A 22,737-nucleotide genomic window follows, 5' to 3' on the forward strand; every position below is an offset into this window, starting at 1 on the left:
ATATGAAATCTCTGTTTTCAGATCTTTCAACTGGAAGGAGATTTAAACGAGACCGGCTTGCCTAGCAGCATTTCCCCCAGCATCAACGGTCAAAAGGTGGACACTTCAGTCATTACTAAGGCAACCACAACTGTAGTTTCATCAGCACCAAAAGGTAACTAAACTGAATGGCTAAAAGAGGTTTTATAAATATGTGTGTAATATAAAGAAACAAATCCGAAGAATTTCTGCAAGGGATGAACTTCTGCCATCACAGCATTTTGCTTGGCTAGTATTAGCAGATAGTGAATTGTAATTCACACAGGCATGAAGTGTCCGAGCATAGTTAAAAATGTTTGGTATTTTTCAGAAGTGATCACTTGGTGGCAGTGGTACACAGTGGAGTCTGAGTGGTGCAGAAATTACTGTGCAAATCAGCCATTTTTTCCTGTCCTTGTGGTCCATTTTCTGCAAGGTATTATGGGAACTTGTTTTAGGTTTTCCTTTGCAAATTCATAATTGCTTTGGTCAGAGGATAACTAGTAAAAAGTATAACATTGTATCAGTCGTACACAATGACTTGCAGAAAATTACGCACAGTTACTTGAAAAACTGGCCATTTATTATATTGGAATTTTTGTGACTAATGTCTCCATTTCCTTTTCACAACATGAGAAAGACATGGGAATAAAAAGATCGAATCTGGTAGTTTTCCACCCTCTTGACTGCACCATTCAACAAAGAGGTGTGTACTTCTCTTAACTGAATCAGTTTCGACTGGTAAAAGAAGTGGGTCTTTGATAGGGAAGGATGTTCCCAGAATCAAAGCAGGTAGCCCTTCCTTTATGGTGGAATGGACTGAAACATCAACCATGTTGCCCAAACAAACCCCTGAAAAAGGTCTAAACACTCCTACCACTGTGATGGGAAGAGGAAGACACTGCGGAGGAGAGGGCAACTCCTATGGGTCAGTTGTCTCCCTCCTTATGGAAGGGGGAGGAGTCTGAATACTTTCTGCCTTAGTCGCCGCTCCAGTGGCCTAGTGGTTAGAGCATCTGCCTCAGATGCGGGAGGTCGTGGGTTCAGTCACCGGTTGAGTCATGCCAAAGACTGACAAAAATGATACTAACAGTTGCCTTGCTTGGCGCTCAGAATTAAGAGGCCAGTGTTTGGACTGGTCGGCTTTTTGTCAGGATAATGTGACTGGGTGGGATATCATGCTACAAGTCTGTGGCTTGATGCCCCAGTGCTAGACATCACTATAAACTGCCACACTGCAGACATCATAGTATTATGACTGAAAAATTGTTAAAGCTACTTTAAAAATCCAAATCACACCCACACCCACATGCATTCTCCCTTGGTCTCTCTGACTGCCTTGTCTAGACAACTATAGGCAAGAGGGAGCTCTAAAATGAGGCTATCAGTGTGACTGTTGAGGCTGCATCTGCATGAAGAACTTTGGAGAAGGTACAATGGAGCAGTCAGGTTGGCATGCATCTTTGCCTGTTTTGAAGTGCTCAAAGCTGCTACCAGGAACCTGTGTTATAGGTCCCTCAATTCATATGATACTACAAACAGCCAGAGGCCTCTGAGAAGTGTCTTTGCCTCAAGAGGTGCAGACCTTAAAAAGTTCTTATTGTGGCCCAGCAAGACCTTCATTGTCTCCCAAAATGGCATCCTGCATGGTTGAAGAAGTACCACAAAGGGTACCATTAACACAGAGGGCAATACATAATGTTTTCACTACAGCCTCCAGCAAAAGCTGAAGTGCTGCTGAAGACAATGATTCCTCCATCAAGTGAATGAAGGAGGCTACAGAGAAGAGATTAGCATGCAAGGGGACCATCACAAGAGTATCAGACCTGTCAACCCATTACATTTTTGCCGCAAGTCTTATGAAAATTACCCTTAAGATATGGACTTAAGGCATACAAGCAAAAACTATGGAAAAATGATCATTGCCAAAAATCCAGATAATTGGTTCATCTGTGTTAATTTGGATCCTCGTTTCTTATTAGAATTAGTGAAATTAGTCAGGGAACCAGACTAACTTTACAGCAGTACCCAAGATGCTTTAAGCTGCACCTATTTGTTCATGCAAAGCATCTGCATGATCAAACTGTTGATTATATAATTTTTTTAAAATGGCATTCAGAAGGAGATGCATGTTTAAGACGAAAGGGAAAATAAGCCTCTAGAAAAGTGTTAATAATCAACACAGAAAAATGAAAAGGAATATTCAGATTCTTGTGAATGAAAGATGGAAAGGACACAATTACATTTATTGGACATCACATGCCAGCTTGAGTATGTCTCATGGCAGGAAATATGATTGCCGTCATCATGTGAAATGGAGAAAATATTTCAGGAATTACATCAAGTTGAGAGATAGCAACATGCCATTGAGTTGCATAGGGTTTGGAACTAAAGTTTGTGCAACTGTACTAGTGGTAAATAAAGTCTGTGCGTCCTTTACAAACTTTTTATTTGAACATATTTATCTCACTGCTTTGAACTTTTGATTATGCTTTCCAGCTTTACAGTATCAGTTATTGATATTTTGTTACACCTTACTGAAAAGTGGTCAATCTTATGGAAAACAATCAACTGCCTTACTGAGACAGACTCGTCAGGGTTGGCATGTGTGGAGTATGGGCCCTAATCTATGTGGTCTCCAAGATCTTGACTAGGAACTCCATAGAATGTTCCTAGAGTTGATCCTAGCTATCTCACTTTAAGCACAGGAAATGTGTTGATCCTAGCTGTCTCACACTGAGCACATGAAATGTGTTGATCCTAGCTATCTCACTTTGAGCACAGATTTTCTTCTCTTCCTATCTGAGGAAAGAGAATGTTTGACTGAGGCTTTAGAGCAGCTCTCTTTATTACAAAGGGTTCGACAATCTTTTTGATCTCGTGAGGTTGATATTCAGGGACCAGTATCTTAGTCACTAATGCCTAGATGAAATATTTCATGTGTTCTTTGGTATTGTCAAAACCCGCAAGTGAACCTTGGAGTGGAGTTTATTTTGAGAACCGTACCTTTAAAACATTCCTCTGCTCTCCATAACATCAGCAAGAAGAAGCAAGCTTTATGTCTTGTCAATGGAAAAGGGTAGGTTATGGTTCTGTAGTGGTAATTATGATTTGGTTTTCATCTTTGTCTTCCTAGGTTTCTGTTTGAGCATCCACTACCTTCATTAACTCTACTTCCTACTGAGGTCCCCAACATGGTTGTATCTGTACTAATCAAGATAGGTTCCTTTGCCCAGTTAGGACCCTAAGGTTTTATTTGGCTAAAGGGAAAAGATAGGGCCAGAAGCCTCTATTCCTGCCTGTTAAGGGTTCCTGTGATATATTGGCAGCCACTGTTTTCCGTTGGATAGTCCTATCTATCAAGAGAGTTATCAGTGCCTTGCAGGGAGAAACCTTTCTTTCGTGAGAATTAAAGTCCATGAAGTTAAGGTTGTTGCTTCATGTTCAGACTATTGGAATTATTAATGTTACGAAAGCTGTTTTCTGGTGGTCTCACTCTGCTTCTCATCCAGTTACTTTTGATCTTTGGTGCATCAAAGTGAAGGCAATTTTTGGCCTATAGTGACAGTACAGCATGTGGCCCAATCTTCTACCAGTGTACAGTTGTGAACATTCCTAATGGTAACGGTAAGTACAACAGTTTGCTAGTTGAGGCTTCCCTCTTCTCAGGTAAATTCAGCAAATTATTAGTAGCAGATAATATATTGCTGCTATTTAAATGCAGTTTTTGGAGGGATAAAACTAATTAATTATGTAGTACTCACCTGCTACTGTTGTAAAGAGTTCATCCTAATAACTATGATGTCATATAGACAAGGTCTATGTCAAAAGAGGAGTGTATTCCATATGTTGACTGTGACTTAGGTGTTAGAATGGGGTAGTGTTCTTTTAAATTCAGGCTGTTCATTACTAATTGGTGGAGAAAATAATTGTCCTGAACTGGGAGTCCCTGATAAGGAAAGCAGTGCAGTAGTAGCAGGTAAGTATTCTATAATTAAAATTGGATTTACCTGCCACAAAACTTAATTTCTGAATAAAATTGACATTCATCTGCTCAATACAACTGATCTTCATGTTGTGGAGATTTGTAGTTCTCATTTATAATTTGATGAAGTATTTTTTTTTTCTCCAGAAAACTTCAAAGAAATTAGACTGTGACTTTACAAGAAGAGTCATTATTTGACTTTGTTATATCTGTATATATTTTTTCTTGATAGTATTCACAAGCAGTCCTATTAGAAGTCTGTCTGGTGCTGATACAGAGTCCATATCATCCAGCAGTGAGGCATCATCACTAGAACCTGTCACGAGTCCAGGTAGGGATTCAATTTATAAATAGTTTTCCAGGATAGAAGTAGATATATCTATTAATAATGTGAATTCACTTTGTTTGCAGTATGCACAATTTTCTTGATTGCATCATTGATACAAGCTATAGATCTTAAGACGCAATAAAATAACATTGACCAATGAAGAAAATTGACCCGTATTGCATCCAAACATTTCAGGAACCAATAAAAATATAATTTCCAGCAAAACTATGATGGATGTATAAAAAAACTAGTATTTAAAACTATTGAAATTATTTTAAAGTATGATTATTATTGAATGTTTTAAACCAATTTATTTCAAATATTAAAAAGTATTAATTATTAAAGAAATTGTTTAAACAAACATAAAAAATTGAAAGTTATTAAAAAATGACAATTAAAATGAATTAAATGTTTTACATAAATTACTTGAAATTGGTTAACTTATTTTTTTTAAAAACTTAAAACTTTTTGAACAGTGCTACCCACACTAATAACAGGATCCATACACATCATTGAATTCATTTTGTATTTTAAATTCAAGGGCTTGATGTCTTTGAGAATAGACTTCTAATTTCAAAGTTATTAAAAATTCCTTGAAAATAATTTCTGCTTGTGCTACAATTACTTTTGGACCAATTTTAACTGTACTGGTTATAAACCAGAAGTTCTTATAGGATTTCCTATTGTGCATTCTCTGACATCCATCTGTCCCTTAACACAGTATTGTTGTTGCTACTCTTCCTAAACTACTACTCTGGTGGCCTAGTGGTTAGAGTGTCTGCCTCAGATGTGGGAGGTCAAGAGTTTGAACCCCAGCCAAGTCATACCAGTGACTTATAAAAATGGTACTGACAGCTGCCTCGCATTAAGAGGTTTGTGATAGGACTTGTTGGCCTGGTGTCAAGATAATGTGACTGGATGGGACATCATGCTACATGTCTGTGGCACGATGTATCAGTGCTAGACATCAGTATAAGCTGCAACACTGCAGACATTGTAACAATGTGACTGAAAGATTGTTGAAGCTTTGTTAAAAATCCAAATCTTTCTCTCACACACACAGGCACACACACACACACACAACTACTTGGGGGATTGTCATGAAACTTGAAACACGGATTCATTCCAAGGTTTGGTTCGTCTCAAATTCAAATGGAGCTGCTCAGACATCCAATATGGCCACCATAGCAGCCATCTAGAAAATGTTAATGCCACTCCTCCACAATAGATGGTAATGTCTGGGTGGGTTTTTCAGTAAAAGACTTCTTATGATGTATAGTTGATCCTAAATCACAGATCCCAAACCATGGTAGCCATCTTGAAAATCTTGTTAAAGCTACTTCTCCTAAATGGGAAGTCATATTGACATGAAGTTTTCAGCATGAGAATTATTATGGTATCTTGTTGGTTCCAAATGGAAATGGTGCCGATCTGACCTCAACTAACTGCCACAATAAACATGTTGAAAATCTTGCTACTATTTTTCATTTATTGACATCATAATACAGTAAGACACTTTAATGACAATACAGTGTGATATATTTAATGACAACCCACTTTATTGGTATCATAATACAGTATTGTACACTTTATTGACATCATAATACAGTATTGTACACTTTATTGACATCATAATACAGTATTGTACACTTTATTTGCATCATAATACAGTATTGTACACTTTATTGACATCATAATACAGTATTGTACACTTTATTGACATCATAATACAGTATTGTACACTTTATTGACATCATAATACAGTATTGTACACTTTATTGACATCATATTACAGTATTGTACACTTTATTGACATCATAATACAGTATTGTACACTTTATTGACATCATGATGCTCCACACACCTTGAGTGTTAGCAATTAAAGTTGTTACTAACATGACAGAATCTAAAATTTAATAATAACACCCATGATAAGAAAATTGAGGGAGGGATTTGGTACTGTAAGAAGAAAATTCCAGTCTTGGAATTCATCATTTGCTTTTGTTTGAACAACTTATTATAATGTCTAGTTGTAAATCAGACTGGTGCCAATCCAGCTTCTAATATGATTGCCACAATGGCCATCTTGTTTTCACTACTTCATCTAGATATTGACCTCATACTTTCAACAAAAGATTTCATATGTCTATACATCTTGAAAATGTTGTTATCGTTGCTCATCCAAAACAGAAAGTTGCATCAGTATTTGGTTTCCATAAGATTTTTATCATGCCTTGCTGGTCCTAGATGACTATGGTGCCAAGCTGAATTCCAATATGTCCACCACAGCAGCTAATTTGAAATTGTTATTACTGAGGATGGATGATAAATGGTCCTATCTCAAATTTCTGTAATTCATTTCAACCAGCAGAGCATCCATCTCTTTGAGGGACTCTAGTTTCAGCTTGGCAAAGCATCAAACAAAAAGAAGAAAAAGAACTAGGGTTTTCATTTATACATGCCAGCTCCAAACTAGAAGCAGCAAGGTCATATTATAAGAGACAGTATTTTTGAACTAAATGTTTAACTTTCACTTCCCTTTACAGATTTAGATGATGAGAGCAAAAAACTGGAGGTCAGTTTGAAGGATGAGATGGAACTGGAGTCTGTTCCTCAGACTACCCTACTGGACACCTCGGCCAGTAGGTCCAAAGGTCAACTGGCCTCAGCAGGTGGGCTGGCTGCTAGGAGACCTCCAACCAAAAAATTAAAGGTGAGGAAATAGTCATAGATGTTCATATTGATTGATTAAGGTGGTAAACTCAGCCAGTAGGCCATAGAGTCAGCTATCCTTAATTGGATGGCTAGCTACCAGGAAACTCCAGACCTAGGAATTATTTTGTGAATATTTTTCTAGATATCTAACCTGTATGTTTCTATGTCAGAATGACTGACAAGGTGTGATTGGGATATGTTCCTTGACTGTACATCTTGGTCAGTAGGTCAAACAACTTGGAGCATTTGGTTGACGGTTAGAAAGGAGGTCACTATTAAATTAAGCAGTGTTTTAAATAAATACTGTATGGGAATTTTCTTTTAAACCATTAATATAGACTTTTATATATTCTGACCATTGGAGGCTTCATAAGTCTGTCTTAGCCTTTGCAGTTCTGTTTGTTGATCTGTTTGTCAAAGGGTGCTGATTTCATACCTGGTGGATCGGTCCATGTCAACTATCATTGTCCCTGGGCACTCCATTTGCCTTAGAACAAAGTAACCTACTTGTAATAATGTGCAGTAAAACACCAAACCAAACCAAAGTCAGACTGTCTTATTATCTATCTTGGGGGCCTGGCTGGCCAAGTGATCTAAGTTGCTTGCCTTTACAGCTTACTGACATCACACCTCTGTCCACATGGGGGTGTGTGAGAAAGCTTGCCAGTAGCTTCCCTTGGGTTGATGTTTCTTCCCTGGGTATTTGCACATTCTTCCTCTACCAAATATTCTGGCCACCATGGATTGCTATCATATGCTCCCATTCTTCTCTCTCTCACGTTAGCCCATCATTTTCCCTATATTTTTTATTTTTACTCTTGCCTCTGTGTATAGAATCTGCCAGTTGATACAGCTATATTTTCTCTGCTGATGTTTTTCGACTTTCAGTCTTCTGACAGCAGTGAAAGTGAGAAGAGTGACTCGCATGATACTGTGGAGAACAGGGCAGCAGAGACTGAGAGTGGGCTGGAAACCTGGATCAAACATGACAGGTAATACACAAACAGATATACACTTTAAACATAATCATTGTATCAGATTAAGTGAATATCACTTTGCTGTAATTGAAGTAAATTGAAAGTAGATTATATTGATGTAGGTGGTAATTTTGATGCAGGTGATAATTTTTAGGTAAATGAAAACCTTGTCATGGTCATCAGTAATTGATTGAACATTTTATCATCATTTTTATTATCATTTTTATCTCCATTCAGGTAGAAACAAAGGATGCACATGTGAGTCATAGGTTGTCATTTAAAGTGATGACACACATTATGGTTGTTGCTCAGGATTACTCAGGATGACTTGCAGAAAATTGGAATATTTTTTTCTGTTGAGTTTACTTAAGTTATTTTTTTAACCTTAATTTACATCTTCATTACATTCATTCAACTGCAGGGAGTGTAGGCCCAATGCTGCCAACAGATCAAGGTCGGCATGATTTGTTCATTTTTGGCATTTAGGGGTTCTGTTGTATACAGGTTGTGGGATTGCATGATTCAAGCAATTTTGTGAAACAATGCGATTATGAAAGGCTGGGAGATGTGACCCACATACAACTATACTACTACATATTTCATTTATTTTGTCTGTACAGATTTTAAAGAAAATGGAAGTAAAATAATCTTTGAATTCAGTGATGATAATTCATGAAAGATAAAAGTATTATTGCAGTAGTTAAATGGTTTTACAGTTGTAATCTTGGTTCAGTCTTTTCAAGAAGCAAGCCGTACTGTGTCAGTTTGTTTTCATGAATTGGCATGGGCACAGATTACTGATATCATTGCTAGGGTTGAGATGATAGCCGCAGTAAATTATGATGGCTTTTCATGCAGAAACATAATTATTGATAAGTTTGTGTTTAGGTAAGTTTGTTATATTTAAATGTTTACTGTTTCTCCATTTTTTGTTGAGTAAGAAGGGTGTTCCCTCTCTTTTGCAAAATCCCAGATGAAACACTGCGGTGAAACATCATTGACCTTAATATTCCCTTGCATTCTGCGATAATAGATTTGGGTCTACACAGTTTGTAAGATATTCTCTCTGTTTATGGACCACTAAGGATTCATCAGCACCTAACACCAAGCTTTGACTTCAAGATTTTGATCTTTAGATTCAGCACATTGATCAATAATTCAGTAGCACTTCCTGATTGATTAAAATCATTAAATATAAGATATGTGACAAAGAACTTCACAGTTATGTTTTTCAACCATTTCTTAACATATTTTTATTTATTTGACCTTGATCAGCTAATTAATTTGCCATATTCAGGCTTATTTCTACGGCTTGCCATATGTTATAATTGTATACCCTCTGCATTTACTAGAAGATGATCAAGGAACATAATTATGGAGTTGCTTAATGGTGCATGGTCTATTAGGAACTCAGTCCAATAGGAAACATCCAGATCTGAGTGGTCTTCTAATTTTATGGGACTTAGCACTGATGTCAAAACATCCCATATCGAGAAGTCAGAGAACAGCATTAAGTGTTATGGTGTTCTCGTTTACTTGGTGTAGATCAGAGCAGTTGAGTTATACTTAACAGAAAATTGAGAGGATGACCAATTATGACTCATACTATGGTTTGCATAGCTGTTGATATGTATGATCCAGAAATCATCCTGATAAATAAATGACCTTATTAGATGTGTTGCAGTAGTTGGCAATAGAGAAAATAAAATTTGAGATAATCATCTTATAAAAAAATGTTTAGAATGTTATAAGATTTTCTTTAGAAGTAGTAAACTATTATGATGAAAGTGTAGTTTTCTGCAGAATACAATTTATGTCATAATATTTTTTTCTTTTGATGTCGTAAAATGATACAGGCTTATTTCCCTTGCACTTATAAAGGGTAGCTTTTAGTGTTACTAACACAGTGTTGCCCCATAGCAAGCCTGAGACACTGGCACAAATTGGCAAGGTGAAAAGTTTAGTAGTGTAGTGTAGCTTCATTCAATTAACCGAAAGTTAATTTTAGCAAACTATCTCATTGCTATAGCTACATTTGTTGGATTAATGCATTAATTGTACTCCTATGTTAGAATCCCTTGCACAAATTATATACCAAGCAGCACCCTCACGTCTGTTGTAGCATAGTCAATTGTGTACCACCCCAGTAGATTGTGGCAAGTTAAACATGGGAGTAGTTTGATCTTTCAACTGTTACGATCTGATTAAAATCAGGTTCGAAATCCTCATCAGTTTATGAGATAGGGGATCCAACAGTTGTCTATATTTATGACAAAAGATTTTTGCGATGTGATGTCATGAGATAAATAAAGGTGAGCATTGTGATAAATAAGGATCTGGAACAGTTGGATGTTGTAGGAGGTTATGTCCAGTTGACATTATCCAGTATATTAAAACTTTCCATCTATGATTTCACTGTTTCCTGACATGCAAACAAGTAAAACTATGTAACATGGGGATTTCAATTGATTGAACATTTTATTAATACAAGCTTCATTCAATTAACCAAAAGTTAATTTTAGCAAACTATCTCATTGCTATAGCTACATTTGTTTGATTAATGCATTAATTGTACTCGCAAACAAGCAAAACTATGTAACATGGGGATTTCAATTGATTGAACATTTTTTTTTATACAAGCATGATAATTTTCTAGATACATATGGAATTAGAGAAAAAGATTATCTAGTTTGTGCATCAAAGAAACCTTAGGAGATACCGTGAGAGTTACTTACCCTTTCTATCAATCAATTTAGTGCAAAATGTACATAAAATTATAACCTAAATCATGGTTCTGTTGCACAGTAAAGTGAAAATTGAAGTTAGGATTTTATCTTTGAAATCATAAGACACTTTATGAGTGAATTTTTGGGCATTAGGCATTATGAAATATTCTCATGTCCATGAATATTTAAAGGACACAACCTCTGATACAACTGTTTCATATGATTACAGTATAGATTGACAATGCCTAAGGATCTAACACTAAACCAGTTTATTTTTGTGGACATACATTTCATGTTTTGGGTAAAATTAACTTTTTCGTTTTTATTTGGATCAGACATGGTTCCTTTTTCTTTAACAGCATGATTTTTGTTGTTCATTGGACCTTTATATTTGTGCTTTACATCAACCCTAAAATTTAAATAAATTGGCACAGCATGAATAATACTCTGTTGACAATCAACAAAATTTGGCACATCATGAATATTACTTATTTGTTAATCTAAAAATATTGTCAGAGCACAAATTATACTCAGTTGTCAATCTACAAAAATTTGCAGAGCATGAATAGTACTCTGTGACAGTCTACAGAAATTGGAAAATATGATTAATACTCAGTTGACACATCATCATAAATCAGCAGAACACAAATAATACTCAGTTGACAATTTACAGAAATTTGCAGAGCATAAATAATACTCAGTTGATAATCTAAAAAAATTGGCAGAACACAAATAATACTCAGTTGATAATCTAATTGGCAGAACATGTTGACAATTTACAAAAATTGGCAGAACATGAATAATGCTCAGTTAACAATACAAAAATTAGCAGAGCATAAATAATACTCAGTTGACGATGTACAAAAACTGGCATAACATAAATAGTGCTCAGTTGAGAATGTACAAAAATTGGCAGAACATGAATAAATCTCAGTTGACAATCTGCACAAATTGGCAGAACTTAAATAATATGCAAATGACAATGTACAAAAATTAGCAGAACATGAATAATACTCATTTGAGTATTTTCCTTAATCATTTGTACCAGTTACTCTAGATAATACATGAGCATTATTCATTCAAATTCAAAAAAAATATTTTATGATTATCTTTTTTTTTCTATTTTGTTTTGCAAAAACTGACATTGTAGCTATTAAAGAGACTTTCGTCTGATAAAATTAAATAAACACTGTAGTAAAGAAAGGTTTTGCTGTACTTCTTTAATTTGACAAATTGAGCATGAGATATATGAAAATGGATGTTCACAGGATGAATTATACTGATTTAGTTGCACAAGATTTTTTATTTTGTGGCACCGTAACACCGTTCATATTTCCTTTTATCTATTATATCAAAACATATACTGGAAGAAACATATTAACTAATCACCCATTTTCTTATGGCAATATGCTTAAGTAATATATGGTATAGAATGAATTTTTTGCAGATGTTTTTGTTTTTCATAATATTACAGTGTCCATATTTTATTTCCCATGGCCCTTTTTTTTATATTAAATTCCAGTGTCGATGTATTAATGCATTAATCTTGGCATTGAAAAGATCCACTGAACTTTTTTTGCCATGGTAATGAATATAACTTGACTTTTATATTTTCTTTGACTTTAGGACAGCTCAGTATATATTGCAATGCGTGTAAGTAAGAGTGGTGTCAGGACTTGGGATAAATCCATCTTTGCAAGATATCTTTGTTATCACTTAATCAGGATTTGGGTGTTTATGCTAATATCCAATGCTACACAATTGCTCCTATCTCTGCTAGATGACTTAGATAGCAGGCCCCATATTCATGAATCAGTAAGACTAGAGTGCTCACTCAGACTACATATTACCTTTGTCATAGGTCATTAATTTGTTACAAAATGAACGATACATATTTTAAAGACATTTGTATTTAGATTAATCGCTGCTTTGATATCTTTTGCATTTCAGTTAGTTTATTTAAAGTAAGCTTTTAAAATTTGAGTTGAAGCGAGCACACAAGTTGACCATTTTCATGAGTTAAGATAATGGGCCTGTAGTAGTTGAAACTTCCTAGATACGAAACGAAAGCTCAAGATTTAAAAAAAAAGCACAAAACAAACAACCAAAATCAGGTTCGATTGTACTGTTTTTGTCTAATAAGTTCTGTGTGTGATTACAAAAAAGTATCATTTTGGTAAATTCTGTGAGTTTGAGGCTCTTTGTATGTATGTTCATATTAAAAATAGTTAACTCCTTTTGTGTGCATGCTTGTCGGGTTAACTCCCTTTATCGGTATGCATGCTAGAAGAGTTAACTCCCTTTGTCATTTGGGAGCTATCCACTTTTGCAGGTATATTATCTTTCCCCAGTTTGGCTACATTGAATAGTGATTATAGAAGAATATTCAAAACTGATTTAACCCTTATAGTGATGGATCAGACATCAGAAATGAAAATAAAACTTTAAAAAAATCATTATATTCTCTGCAGTTTTTATCCATCACTTTTTTCGTATTAAGCGTGATAGAATTGAGAAATGTGTGCTCAGTAAGGGTAAGAGAGTTGTGTACTTATTAACGGGTGTGTGGGTATTACATTGGAAAGGGTATATTATACAAATTTATTACTCATTGAGAGAAGCCAAAGAAATGCCAACCATGAAAACTCTTTTCAGTTCCTTTAATTATTATAAATTAAATGATGGAACCAAAATAAAAACTTTCAAACTTGAGTTTGAGCTTAAAATTTGTGTTCCAGAAGTTTCAAAAATACAGTATATGATAAATGAAATTGAACACATTTTCTGTCATCAAATAAAGCATAATTGTTGTTCCATGTGAAATATATGATGGCATTTAAGTGATGGCTTGATTGAATTTTCATGCTCCACTTTAAATTTATTGGGCATACAATATTACCTTTGTCCATTAATCTGTGTATTCATCTTTATTTCCAGTATTGTATTTATGCCAGTTTCTCGCCTATTAGGTTGTGGACAGTCTTGTTCCAAGAACATGTTTCAAGTTTTATAATGGAGCAGTTTACACTTACAAAGAATTTGTGTCTTCCTTAACAAAGTTCTAAGGAGTAAACTAGTTCTGTAATAGGAAAAAAGACTGCGTAAAATGTGTTCAATTTCAATTACAACTTAATAGAAGAATAATAAAATTAATAAAACTGATATTCATCTATGAAGAACTTCTTGTGACTTGATGATATTATTCTGGAAAAAACTGTATTAACAAACAGTAATACCTTATGGCTTGAATAACATACCTTGAGATTTTATATTACTGTGATACACATGAGTAAAACCATGACACGTTGAGGCTACCATGGTTCATCATTAACATATGATGAATGAATTGCAATCCTCAGATGGAATAATTAACTTGATAAGGTTATAGTCTGTAAAATTTTAGACAATAAACTTTTTGTTTTCTTGCCAAGTAAATTTTTAGCTTGTTAAATAGACAGGTGAAGTTCCCAGCCCTGCGGTTTGTCAATACGTTAATAATTTTCATTATACGGACTAATACTGTTTGTTGCCATGGTAACCTTGGCGTGAAAAAATATCACTCATTAGTATTTATTTACCTCTATTCCATATATTGATAATGTAGATAAATCCTTTTTAACCCCTAGTAATGGTAACCTTAGATTAGTCGGATTTACTAGAGCCTGTAGATCAGGGGTCTCAAACTCAAACCACCCTGAGGGCTGCATCAGGGCATTTTCAAAAGCCCAAGAGCTGCACCATCTTTGTTATCTCTCATGACACCTTGTGACGACAATCATTTTGCTGACCACAGCATACAGCTTGATGGGTTGCATGCAGCTCATGGGCTGCGTGTTTGAGACCCTTGCTGTTGATACTAATGTGACCTATGACCTGTAGTTACTATAGTTTCCCAGAATAGTGCCTAATTTAGCCAATGCTGCATGCTTTGCTTCTCCTCATTATTTGCCAGCTGCTTTGCACTTTTTAGTTTCTTCCATTTTCTGCTTGCTTACATTCTGCTGCTGAATATAATTCAGACTACAGTTGCATTGGAGCTTTGTTCATTATGGAGGTGATTATTGAGTAGGAACAAAACTGTAGCATATACCATTGAACTGAATTGAGTACTTTAAGGATGATTGCTGGTAAATGGTAGCAGATATACTTGTGTGCAAGTTGATTTCAACTGTAAACTGCACAGATGCAGATCTGCCATCATATTTGCACCAGTAGATGTGGGTCTATGCAGTTTGCTATGAATATAGACCCTGATCTGTTGGCACATGATGTGATGTCAGATCAGTGTCTCTGTTGTTTGCAGTTTGACTTACTTACAAGTATATATGTTGCAGTGTTAAGCATTTTTGAAAACATTTTGGCATTGTAGAGAGTCAGAATGATCATCTAGGAAATAGACGTTAATTGAAAGACAACTAAAAGATTCTGCTCTGAAATAGGCATTTATAGATCATTGACTGGTTGTACCATTAAACAAAAAAAAATAGATACTTTTTTTGTTGAAAATTTAAATTCAGTTGGACTTTTATTTTTTATTGGTGCAGTGCTTTTTTTCCACAAGTCTAGTACAATTTTTAAATATCTGGCTTAAAGTTGGTCTGGGTCTTTATAAAAAAAAGTAATTGCTGAAATTAAAGATAGTTTTTCTTAATTTTTCTTATCGTATTTAAATGAAAAGGTGTTATCACTTTGTTCAAGACCCTATATTCACAGTATATTCTCAATAAAGCCAGTCTACTACAAAAGGTAATTTCTTGTCCAGTATAGGTCAGTCTATCTAGTCAAGACAATTCCAGTCTGTTCTATTCTCGTCTGGTCTGAACTAAAAATATACTTTAGTCCAGTCAAATCTGGTTTTGTTTTGCCTAGTCTGGTCCAGCCTGGTAGGAATCTTTAATTTTTAGAGATGCATTTTCCCTTTGCAGTGATAGCACAGTCAGAAAAAATGACACTAAAAAGCGCAAGGCAGCACAGCCATCACCGGGAAAGGAGTCTTCCCAAGATTTTCCCTCGTACCCTGACACGCCTCCCCCACCACCCCTTCCCACCCAGCCTCCCCCCTTGCTTCAGGAAGGTGACACTGCTTCAGAAAAATCACAATCTAGGTACACATTCTTGTTGTCCCTCCATGTCTCTTTCATACAGGCACCTATACTGTAATGTTCATTTAAGCCGTCTATGTTTATGCCTTTTGTACTATGTGTACGTTCTGATGCACAGGATATGTCCTGAGAGCACCAGATGGATAGGTGATATATGCAGATTGTACCGAAGGGAAACTAGAAATTAGTTTTCATTGTCAGTCCAGACAGGAAAAGGTTCATCGCCAGCATTTTTTACATTTCATCTCATCATATTTATGTAGAATAAGTTTTAGGTTAAGACTCTTCTGATTGGTTTATTATTTTTAAACAAACTAAATTTTTGACCTAATACATTCACGTGCCTTAGTAAGTGAACACCCTTTCAAACGAGTAGCCATTTCTCATGTGTCTTGATCCTGCCATGCCCTGTGGGAATGAAGAGGCTCTTAAAACCAGCATAGAATATAAATGATTTTCACAGAACCTACCACCATGCATGCTTGATATATCAGTACTGTTAACATTGTGGATTAAACGTTGTTAAATCAGCCACTTCTTAATTGTGTTTTATTGGGTGCATGTACTGGCAGAATTATTGCAACAGTATACCAGTAAACTCCCACACCCCTAATACTGATGTGTGATTTTGTCTGTTTTTAATTGCCTGTTTTTTAGTATCCTTATGTAACCTACCTTGCAGTATTGATATTTACCACATGCAAATTTAGATAAATATACATGCCATTTTAACATCTGTTGCACTGGATTAAGAATAAGGAAAAGAGCCTTGCTTGGGAATTTGCATTACTTGCTTTATTGATGGTGCCTCTCTTTCTCATTTGCTTTTCTTTCTTTGTTTTTACATGTATATTTCATCTTACTTCTTACTTGGTTGATCTGCCATTCAGTACAGATGTTCATTGCATATTTGTAAATTGGACTCTCAGGCTGGAGCTATTTAAATGATTTCACAGGCATTTTGCACGTCAACATGCTTATATGCATTTAATTGAGCTTTGATGAATTCCAGATTGTTTTAAATTCCATTCATTTACAGGGTATCTTTGAATCATCAAGAAAATGATAAAGGAGGGGCAATGTAATAAATACATAAATGCATTTGTGTTTTGTTCCAAGATGGGAGAAAGAACTTGACTGATTTGGCATATGAATACGTTGAGGCCATCTGTTTGCTATATCAGGCTAGCTCTTTTCAGATTCCGCTCAAAATAACTGTCATATATACTTGCTTCTGAGTCAAACTATGAACTGCACAGACTGCAGTTGCATAGTAAGCCAGCAGGTCTGGATCATTGCAGTTTGTTAGAAGTAATCAGTAGAACAAACACCATATGCTACAGCATATTAGTAACTTTGTTTGCAGTTTGGCTTGACTTATTTGCGAGTATATACAGTACTATAATTATCTTTGTTTTGTAAAAAGGAAGGGTAGGTGTGCTTTATTTATGTGGTTTTCAGTTTGGTGTCACATGGAAAATTGTACTGTCAGTTTTTGCCCATACCATTATATTGTTTTGTGATTTAAATGATATCTTCATATGCAATCAATTACGTTGTAGCGATGCACATATGTAGTTCAGATATTACCATTTTCCCCATCACAGACCATGAGAAAAGGTCACTTGACTTGTCATCTGACCGTGGATGCAGGATTACATAGAATCTACAAGGACAAGAGATACAATAGTTTATATTTGTTAGATATAATTTTTTCTTCAGTTCTTTAATGGATTGAAATAATTCTCATTCAAATTTGACAGCTATGTTAAAGATATTTGAAAATTAGCACATTAATTATTGCTCTTATTTCATCACTGCTCTTCACAGTTCGCTCATCATTTGACATCCACAATGATAGTTCTGTCATGACATGGGAAAGCATGACTGGGAAGCAGTTGTAAAAGCGATACTGTAAACAGGCATGTCACAGGGACTCAGATTTTCGTTAGTTTTGTTGCATATTGTTTAGCATGTAGCTTTCAAAAGCAACTTTTGTGTGGGCCTAATATATATTTATCCTAATGACTGGTTTTATATTATTATTACAAACAAATACACAAAACAAATGAGGTAATTATTCATTTTCAGTGATTGAGACTACTGTTGTTTTTACAGTGGTAAAGACTGGTTCTGTTCTGTTTTTGCCATCAAGTATTTAACTCGTTTTGCATGATGAACAAGGGTGTCCAGTCTTTTATGATCAGAAATGCAATTAATTAACTGACCCATTTTATTTATGATTGATTTGGCAGAATTTAGCTGTGAAAATATTTGTATGATGCTATTGAAGTGCAGAATAAGAAAAAAAAATGATCAGTTGTATTTGTTGGTGTGGAAAATGGTAATCCCTCCATTGGTATCTGAATATGTGGGCAAAACCTTATTCATGTCTACAGATCCACGCCCGCATTGATTATCCCATGGTAAGTTATGTTGCGAATTATAAGTCAGTTTTAATAATAATGGTGCAGGTAGTTTGAACCGTCTTTTAAGGGTGGGCTGTATTTTACTTTGTATCTTAAATTCTGTTTTTAAGTGTGATCTCATCTTTGTTAGTATGATCTCATCTTTGTTAAATGTGATCTCATTTTTGTTTAATATGATCTCATCTTCATTAAGTGTGACCTCATCTTTTGTTAAATGTGATCTCATCTTTGTTTAATACGATCTCATCTCCAGAACGGATGAAGAAGGTTCAGAAGAGACATTGTCACAGACCTCATATGACCCAACCAATCCAAACTTCAAGGGCTTGGATTCAGAAATTCCCGACTCAGTTTCCGTAGATACGACAGATACATTAGAAACGCAAGAGTCGGGATCCTCTGGAACAGCTAGTAGTGGGACTGGAAATAAGAAGTCTTCAGGAAAAAGTATGTACAACAGTAACACATTGATGTTTATAAGATTCAATGAAATCGGTCTATAAAGGACAACCAAATGACAGCATTTTGCACTTAATGGAAAGGTATCTTTTGTAAAGAGGTGAAATGTGTGGTTCAGCTTAAGGAAAAAGGTTTGTAACTGTTGTCTGTTATGAGCAGGTATTGTCTATAGAAATGTGCCTGCAAAGGAAGGTTTCACTGTAGATAGCTACACTAATTATATAATGGATGAAGCATGTAACAAACATATTCTCTTAACACATTTTAGATTAAACTTTTTTGTTTTCAGGTAATGTGATATGATATGATAGGCTAGTATGCAAAGAAAGAAATATTTAGGGTTGAAAACTGGAATTGCTTTAGCATTCTTGCAAGAAAAGGTTTCTTTAGAGAAAAACTGGGAACCTTTAAATGTGTCACATGCCCCCTACAGTACTTTTACTAACACCAGAGGAGGACAGACATTTAAAAGATAAATAGCTCCAAGCCCCAGTCAGCAAGGCCGACAGTCTAGATATATAAAATATAAAAGTAATAAGCTATATCACTGTATTCAGCAATTGCAGGACAATTTTCAATGCAATTTTTCTCAATCAGTAGAAAGACCTATTCAGATTGCCAGTTATTTCGTCATGTGAAATTAAAGGTGAGAGTGTTTCCTTCCCATGTGCTTTCTATGTTACTTATCTGTAACTTAGTTCTGATTGGATACCAGTGGTCTTGGAAAACTGCCTGGGGTAATAGCACTGAAAATATTATAATGTCGGTTTTTCTGGTCCCTAAGCCTAATCCAACTGGTGACATCACTGGCTGATTGCAAAACAGAGTTTCTCACCACCGCTGCAAGGTTCTCTTTGAATTGACCGCAAACTTGATTGTGATGCAATGGCTAAGTCACGGACAGGTAGTTTCTTTTTTTTCAGAATCAGTCTGAAGTTGTAATATTATATAACAAGTATTGAAATTACCCAAAGTACTTTGAATTACAAATTCTATCAGAAGACATGTATAACATGAGGCAGGAATTGTTAGCGAATTTTGTCACACAGCTTGACAAGCTGTTTTATCTTCAGTCATTTGTTGTGTTGACTTAATGAAAGTTAAAAATGCACAGTTTGTATTCTTTGCTGTTAATAACAGTGTGTGTGAAAGGAACACGATTGTCTTTTGATTCTGTAATGCCTGCCATGTCCAGATTAGCATGACCTTTTAAGATTCTGTAATGCCTGCCATGTCATGATTAGCGTGAACATTTAAGATTCTGTAATGCCTGCCATGTCAAGATTACCGTGACCTTTTAAGATTCTGTAATGCCTGCCATGTCAAGATTACCGTGACCTTTTAAGATTCTGTAATGCCTGACATGTCCAGATTACCGTGATCTTTTAAGATTCTGTAATGCCTGACATGTTCAGATTAGCATGACCTTTTTAGTTTCTGTAATGCCTGACATGTTCAGATTAGCATGACCTTTTTTAAGGTTATGTAATGTGTGACTCTTCTAGGTTAGCATGACATATGTGCATGGTATGTTAAAATATAAGCACTCAGTTATTAACTATCATTCAAGATAGTTTGACCTTTAATCCACAGAAAAATGGTATGGAATATTTATCTTTTAACCGAGTTACTAATGTTACAAGGTTATTATTTCAGAGATTTTGTTGTCTTGCATGTGACCAGTGTTGCAAAAAGGCCAGACAGAGATCACAACATATCTCTATCTGTCTAGCATAAATGTTTGGTTCAGGTTTTTTTAAGGGTAGTTTTTTCCTATTTTTATCATGAGATCATGGTCAGACTTTGTCCACAAATATTTCAAGCAGGAGGAAAATCCATTGACATTGAAGGGCAAGGTCATGGCAAGCTATTTATATTTTAAGTGGATTGTCAGTTTTTTGAACTGGCAGTTATATCTAATACTGCATAGATGAATTGACATGAAACAAAGTAAAATTATTTTCTGTGGGATAAAAATATTGTTACTTGTGTCTATGTGAGAAGGTCAGAGTCACTATGCATAAAAATATACCTCCCCTCCCCATCCCCAACACTTTTTTTTTAAATAGTCATAAACAATTTAAGGCACTTCAGTATGATGGGGTCTCTTTAAAAAGGCAGGTATGGCCATGGATTCCCTTTGACTAATACCATTTATTGTGTCCCAGTATAGATCACGTCACTTATAAAACTATACATTTTATGGCTGTTTGAATAACAGTGTTATAGTGAAGCCCAACTATATGTCCCTCTTGTGAGACTTCTGCGTTGAAAAGGTGTTCTCATAAATTGGGCCACCTTTCATGAGAGGGACAGTGGTTAAAATATACTATTTTGGTGTTGGTTTAGGTGACATAAAAGAGGGTGGATTCTTTTCAGAGTCATTCAGGGTTACCACTGTAAACTAGAATGGACTTGTATGATTAGTTTCTGATATAATAGGCAGACTTGCAACATTGTATTGCATTGTTTGATTCAAGTCAGCAGGGTTATGTCCCTTGAATGTCAAGACTTTCATTGAACCCCTTAATTCTGGAATATAATAAACCATTTAACTTGAGTTGATGTCATTTAGGCTGAAATCAACATTATGTTAGCCTTTGAAGATCTTGTCTGTCTTTAACCCCATGATCTTAGAATTTGTCATTCAGCATCTTCTGTTTCTTTACACACTGGCTGAATAGTCATCAGATGTCTCAAACAGTCGTCGCTGCTGATGTGTTTGTATTTTCCATATTTTGTTTGATTTTCTTCTTTTTCTGACTGTTGATATATACCTTTTTATAGTGCTTTTTAAAAAATGGTTATTTTTGTTTAAAAACCTTTATTTTAAGTCCTTTTATAAATGTCATCCATTTAAGTTGAGCTTATGTGTTCAATTATCCAAGACATGCATCCCGGACTCAGTTATAGTGCATGGTGTGTGTGTCTATCTGTTGTAATAACCTAGTGCTTTTGTATTGCATGTGAGTTGTGTATTACTAACTTCCTTTCCTGCAGGTATTAGTCTTCCCAAACTGCCTTTCAAGTTTGCCACGAGTGGTAGCAAAGACAAAGGCAACGGTGGAATTGTGCTTCTGTCCAGTAAGTCCCTTGAAGCCTCTAATGATGCCCCAAGAAGTGAAGGGGGCATTACTCTAATTTCTAAGAAGGCCCTCAATACGGGCTATGATTTTGATGGTAAGTTCAGAAATTATTTTGAGCTATGATTCCGTTGGGATTTACAATTCAGGGCTGAGCAAAGCCCATAGTCCATTGACATAGACTAATAATTTTTTATGTGAGACCAGTAAAATTTTCCAAATAGCTAGTCCGGGATGAGTGCTTTATCCCTATCTTAAAAGAAATCAGGCAAGTGCTTATTTTCTTGCCATAATCACTTTCTCTGGATATTCATGCCCAATGGGCATAGTGAATGTTTGATTCTACTGCTCTGCATGTTTTTGTTTCCCTCCTTTACCACAGTTACCCATAGTCATTGATAACTGGTGCATGTGTACCTGTTATATTACCACTTGACTGCGTATTGGGCTAAGCTACCAAATTCTGGCCAATCAAAACATGTGAAACAAAACAAAGCTACATGATTAATTAGCAGTGTTTTTATTGGCTTCGTTGTGTTTACTTAGACCAAATCCTCATGAACAACTCACCTTTGGATGATAATAGATCCAATTAAATGAAAGGTATTTTTACAGAAATGAAAAACTGTACTGTTCTTCTGGAGTGCACCAATAGTATGATATTGTAGCATAATATCTTTTATGAACTGATTACATGGCAGCAGTGATTTTTTAAATTTGTAGTTGATTATATGGAGGGTTAACTTCTATGTATGAAATTACATTTAAAGTGAAACAATTCAGCTAATTATGGAACTGACTCTTTCCTGTTTAAAAGACAAAATGTATGTTATGACCATGTAATAGAAGTAGTTGTCAAGCAAGCTGATAATTTATGGTGTGGAGTTTACCAAATTATTTTTGCAAGGAAGTTGA

At 35.3% G+C, this 22,737-nt stretch overlaps 1 protein-coding gene across 7 annotated transcripts in view; it reads left to right on the forward strand.

Moving 5' to 3' along the window:
• The window catches only part of LOC149789989 (uncharacterized), a 226,954-nt gene that overhangs the window by 184,778 nt on the left and 19,439 nt on the right, over positions 1 to 22,737 (forward strand). For 2 of the 7 annotated variants that reach the window (XM_089972076.1, XM_089972070.1), the window contains 8 exons: positions 22 to 154; positions 4,236 to 4,334; positions 6,878 to 7,044; positions 7,935 to 8,038; positions 12,376 to 12,402; positions 15,675 to 15,854; positions 18,534 to 18,727; positions 21,740 to 21,919. In XM_089972076.1, coding sequence (XP_089828202.1) covers positions 22 to 154; positions 4,236 to 4,334; positions 6,878 to 7,044; positions 7,935 to 8,038; positions 12,376 to 12,402; positions 15,675 to 15,854; positions 18,534 to 18,727; positions 21,740 to 21,919 — 1,084 coding nt within the window. Of the gene's footprint in view, positions 1 to 21; positions 155 to 4,235; positions 4,335 to 6,877; positions 7,045 to 7,934; positions 8,039 to 8,444; positions 8,847 to 12,375; positions 12,403 to 15,674; positions 15,855 to 18,533; positions 18,728 to 21,739; positions 21,920 to 22,737 lie in introns of those variants that run through there. The other 5 variants (XM_089972073.1, XM_089972071.1, XM_089972072.1 and 2 more) reach the window with 5 other exon arrangements.

This window comes from Sinohyriopsis cumingii, chromosome 10 (assembly GCF_028554795.1).
Source record: "Sinohyriopsis cumingii isolate HCF-2022 chromosome 10, ASM2855479v2, whole genome shotgun sequence".
NCBI lineage: Eukaryota > Metazoa > Mollusca > Bivalvia > Unionida > Unionidae > Sinohyriopsis > Sinohyriopsis cumingii.